At 35.6% G+C, this 5,445-nt stretch overlaps 1 protein-coding gene across 1 annotated transcript in view; it reads right to left on the reverse strand.

Moving 5' to 3' along the window:
• Positions 1–2,597: 2,597 nt before the first annotated feature.
• LOC119571038 (NADH dehydrogenase [ubiquinone] 1 alpha subcomplex subunit 6-like) overlaps positions 2,598–5,445 on the reverse strand; it is a 4,263-nt gene continuing 1,415 nt past the window's right edge. Inside the window, exons 2-3 of the mRNA XM_037918520.1 lie at positions 3,337–3,452; positions 2,598–2,954 (exon numbers count right to left, since the gene is read on the reverse strand). Of these exons, the coding sequence (XP_037774448.1) occupies positions 2,826–2,954; positions 3,337–3,452 (245 nt within the window). The 3' untranslated portion in view covers positions 2,598–2,825. The remainder of the gene's footprint in view (positions 2,955–3,336; positions 3,453–5,445) is intronic.

Raw genomic sequence — 5,445 nt, forward strand, 5'->3', positions numbered from 1 at the left:
CCACTGAAATATATGTGGTTGCATAACCTTCCTTCATCATAATTTTTTTTTTTTTTTTTTTTCTATTTATGAAAATTCTTGGTTGAAATAATGTTTTCCACATCATGAAGAAAATATACTGTCATTTCAAAATAAAATGATTGATATTGGAATTTTAAGAATATTTTTAAAGAAAAAATCTACATTTGGAATCAGTGCTTGCACCTATTTTTTCTCACTTAGTATGCATCAGTGCCACTTATGTTACTTGGCAGCACTAAGATATAATCATAAGTGATAGATTAGCAGTGGGGAGAAGAGGACTGGCTGAAGGCTTTGGGAGAGGAGGGATGGAGGTGGTGGCTTTGGAGTAGCTCGGGGTGGTGTCAGCGGCAGCATCTTGTGGGGACCCCAGGTTTCCTTTTCTGTTCCTTCTTCTCTTTGACTTTTCTATGTTTTCCAACTACTGCATCCACCTTCCTTTCCCCTGTCTCTATTGGGCAAATGAGCCTGAGCTGGGGTGTCATGCTGTACCACAATATTAACCTTGTGATATTGCCAAATACCAATTGCCCAATTCGGAGTGCTAGGGAAAAAAAAAAGAAAAGAAAAAAAAGGGGGGGACATTAGGCTTACTTATTGATGGGCAAGCAGCTTGTAGGATGGGGGCATATGAATGCTTGTGGGCAGTGACAAGACTCCATGCCTCCCCTTTGCATGTTATTTTCTCTTTTTCTGCATAAGCATTTTTAGTTTTTTGCCATTTTCCAATGTCTATATTTGTCATTTGATTTGCTTTATCCAGATGGTATTAGACTGTTTTCCTTGCACAGACTCTAGGTAGTCCGTAACTCTGTGCAATAATAATGATAATAAGTAACATTTTGTTGTTTGAGTCATTTAATATTTTTAAAGTAGTATTCAATTTTCTCTAATACAATCTGCACCACCAATCAAGACGAGCAGGAATAGGAACCGAGCATGGAAACAGTGTCCTCCATGGATCCAGAATTCTTCCAGTTATGCCTCATGATCTTTGTGCACTTTCCTGTCCTCCCAGCCTGCAGCCAATATCAGCCAAATTTTCTCATGACAGCATGTTCAAGTCACCCACACCTCAAGCCATTTTTTTTTTCATCTGGATCATAGGGGTTAAGTTATAATTATAGAAGGATAGTTCATAGACTTTATAAAATATGAGTAGTAGATGAAGTCCCAAATTTTTATTGAGAAGGTATGTAAAAGTATTGATTTAGGGCTTTTCATGAAAGAAGGATTATGAATAAAGTGTTTAAAGAGTAAAGCCAAAGGAATTGAAGGATTTTTTTTATTTTTTAAGAGTAGGGAGTAAGACATTGCTAGAACACAATTAACTATTAGTATATGATTCTCCTTGTATATCCTACTACTGTTAACTTTAAAAAGAAAGCAAGGAATTGTGAGGAAAGTGTGCAGAAGCTGGTAATAATTTATAATAATTTGAGGGCATATCTGTCAGAAAATTCTGGACAGACCTTGATTGTAGCATAGGCCTAGTATGTTTAAGAAGAAAAAATATAACCTGTACTGGCAACTCATCTTCAAACCAGGAGAAATTTGGTGCTACATTTTGATACAGATTATAAAGAAAGAAGAAGGGATGTCCCTCCATCTCTTCAAACTCCTTTCACATTGTCCCTCCATCCTTTCAAACTCCTTCCACAATGTCCCTCCATCCCTTCAAACTCCTTCCACAAACTTTGGAAGACTGGAATACCCAACAACAATAGGAATTAATTTTTTTTTTTTTTTTGTGGTTGACAGACTGGGGTGCAGCTGATGAAGATGCAGAAGATGTGAATGTGTGGGAGGACAACTGGGATGATGACAACATTGAGGATGACTTTTCCCAGCAATTGAGGTGAGAGATAACAGGTTTTGTGGGGTAGAGGTGGTTGCATTGGAATGTGTCAGGAGATGCATGCATTCCATTGTATGTTTTGTTTGTCTGGTAGTTTTTACATGAATATCTGTCTATGTATTATCTATAAATTATCCCTGTGTATGTATATCTTGGTCAATCAATATATGTTTTGCTAAACTATTTTGTTGTTGTTGCTTGTTGTTCTGGAAGTACTGAACTGAGTCATGTACTTTTTTTTTTTTTTTGTCAATATTTAGTTTTAATTTTAATAGTTTATTAAAATCTAAATTAGTTTTCTCCTAGAATAGGCCTTTATATAGATAATTTGTTTATGAGAAGATACATGAAAGCTTATTTTTAACCCTGAAAAACTTTTTTTTTTTCAGAGCCGAGTTGAACATCCAGCCAATGCCACAGTAGTCCTGTGCGTCTATAATGTATGAGAGGAGATGTGCATTTTTTGTGATTTTTGGTTTGGATTTCTAATAATTTTCAAGACGGCTAAAAGGTGTATTGTACTATCTATGAATAAATGATTTTATAGATAACTTGAATGTTTGTTTTAAACTTTTTCACCACTGTGACAATGTGTCAACTAAATGTAGAAATTTTGCTTATATAGTCTGATAAAATGAAGTAGAAAAACTGGAATCATAAAAAGATGACTATAGGCTTATGAATATATATTTTTTTTATAGGAAAACAAAATAAAATATGTATGGCTTACTCTTTTAATATAAATATCTACACAGGTGATGTATTTACATTGTATTTTTTTTGTAAATTTAGGACCCCAGGGAGTTTTGTGTGAACACAGGAAAGGATATTAATACCTTTCTTTCCAAATTACAGTCAGCATTAGATTTAAGATCAAGAAAAAAAAAAGAATCATTGAGATTAAAGAAACACCCACTTCAAAATTTTAAACTAAGTGTTTGCCTCTTCAATCATGGCCATCTAAGAACTTGCTGAGGAAGTCCTTGGGCTTGGGATCGACACTGTCCCGCCAGTAGGCCATGAGGCCATGCTTCTGCTTCCAGATTTCCACGGTTTCTTTCAGCTCCATCTGGCCCTGGGGATGAGCAGCAGATTTTATGCATAAAAATACAGAAATATGAAGGAATACTGCAAAACAAATAATAATTACCAAATGGAGCAGTTTTGTCCATTTATTTTTTTAATCAACTATTTTGTACTCAGTATGCATAGAGAAATGTAGCAACACAAAATCAGGCATCAGACATCAACTTTATATCTTGAAGAAAAAAGTTTTAAAGAAATCTGGTAAAATTTGAAGAATATTCTCTCACCCTATACATGGGAGAGAGAGAGAGAGAGAGAGGATGAGAGGGAGGGAAAGAAAGAGAGAGAGAGAGAAAAAAAAATAATAAAAAAATAAACAGCCAAACCAACTGCATGTTACAGCTAAAAAGGGAGCAAAGGGTATAACTCACCTTGATGACCAACATGTCTATGACACGTATGTCCTGCACATGGCGGTGCTTCTCGAACTCCTCACGAAGCTTCTCCCGGCACTGCTCCTTTGACTTGGGAAAATCGTAGTCTATCACTGTTGGGAGAATTCCATTTGTTAGTGGCTTCTTATGCTATATTTAATGATAACTGGTTTATTGTGCATAATCTACAGTCATGAGATTAAAATTATCAAGATTATGATGGACTTTTAATTAGTGGAAAGTGATTTTGCAAATGAACTTTTGTTCTGTTCTACAGTATGATTCTGATTCTCAGACTAATAGTGTCAATATCAATGCTGCTGTTATCATCATAGACATCAAAATTTTAATTTTATTTACATTACATCTTGACACAATATTCACTGTGGAGGTTTGCCTTGGCTCCACCAAGTACAGAGGCTATATAAATAAGCAAAAGGTCAGGATTACATGTGAGTATTACCTAAATATTAATAACTAATAAGTTCCCTGAGTGGTTGGAAATTGAAGGAGAGAGTGAGTGAGTGTGCATGTGTGTGTGTAATCTTGCATGGGACAGTATTCATGAATAGTCATTCATCTGAAATTTGTCTAATACCCAATTTTTGTCTATGACTCTTGCAGGTCATAGGCAAGGTCTGGAGGGGACTATCTTTAAATTGTCCTTATGACCTACACCAATACTACGGTTTTAAAGTTGTAGAAGTTATAGAAGCCTTTAGATGGAATACAAGGCATTTTTACTTTTCAAAATGTTTTATTTGGTAATTACAAGCATGAATATGACAAATAAACTTACAGAATACATTCAACATTTACTCTGATTCTTTAACGTTTTGCTAAACACTCCACACCCCCCAAACCCAACATTATTGACAGTGATAGCAAGGCAGGCATGAAAAGTACTGGGAAACTTGTGAAGTAGAATATGAATAACATACATGAAATACTTCACTATAGTGTCTAATGCAGGAAGCTGTGCCCCCTTGGGGATGTCACTCTGGAAGACAAAGAATCTCCCATGCATGCCCTCCCCTGGTATCCGGGCCAAGACTGGGGGTATTAGAGTGGTTTCTGTGGCATAGTTTATATATGGGTAGTAGAGAGTGAGAGGAATCCATCCATAACACTATTGTTGTGACTGGTCACGTGAAGGTTGACCATTCTGAATATTTCCCAATGTATTTATCCATATATTCAAAACTTTACATGCATATACACGCACATATACATAATATTTAGTATTATTTCTTTAATTCACTGTGTAATATAGGTATACTATTGTGCAAAAAATGTAATTTTTGGCAGGCAATTGATGCATAGTGACTGTAGGCCTATTTAAACTTTTTTTTTTTTTTTTTTTTTTTTTTTTTTTTTTTTTCAAGCATTCTGCAGTCAGCTACAATTTATAAAGAATTTTCAGGAAAACCTCAAAGTGAGAATAGGAGTCCCGCAAGGCTACCTTCCCCCTCCCTAAGCTAAACCTTTCAATGTTCCAACAACTCTCACATGGTCAAAAGGGTATAGGGAGAAGAAAGTGGCATTCTGGAATTCCATATTTCTCTAAAGGGTTTCTAAACAGGGTGAGGGATCCAGAACTCTTGTTGATAACACAATCATTAGTCTCTGAGGGATGCAGTCACTTCCTAATCAATTACAAATACTTAATATAATTTGTGATGGAAGTTGGAGGTACTGGTGGAATAGAGTAATATTACCTATAAGAAATGATAGAACAACATAAACCAACACAAAGTTCTTCTATGGCATTATTTGTGCAAATGCCTCCTAAAGGTGCTATACACAAAAGAACAGAGAAGATTACCTATTTTTAGCTAAGTCACTCATCTTGTTTCATTATGAGGATAAATATTACTGACTGCATAACTAATAAATGTGATATGTTAAGTACTTCATGGAATACACATTAATGAAAATGATTTTGTGATAATTATCTGCATCTGCTTTTTCATATTTATGCAGTTAATGTGTTCCTTTAACCCTTTGCCGACGCGTGGCATGTACGCACATGCCATGGCATGGTGGGACTATCTGCCGGGGGCATGTATGTACATGCCATAGTGTATGTATGGACATGCCATGAGG

This window comes from Penaeus monodon, chromosome 4, assembly GCF_015228065.2.
Source record: "Penaeus monodon isolate SGIC_2016 chromosome 4, NSTDA_Pmon_1, whole genome shotgun sequence".
Classification (NCBI taxonomy): Eukaryota; Metazoa; Arthropoda; class Malacostraca; order Decapoda; family Penaeidae; genus Penaeus; species Penaeus monodon.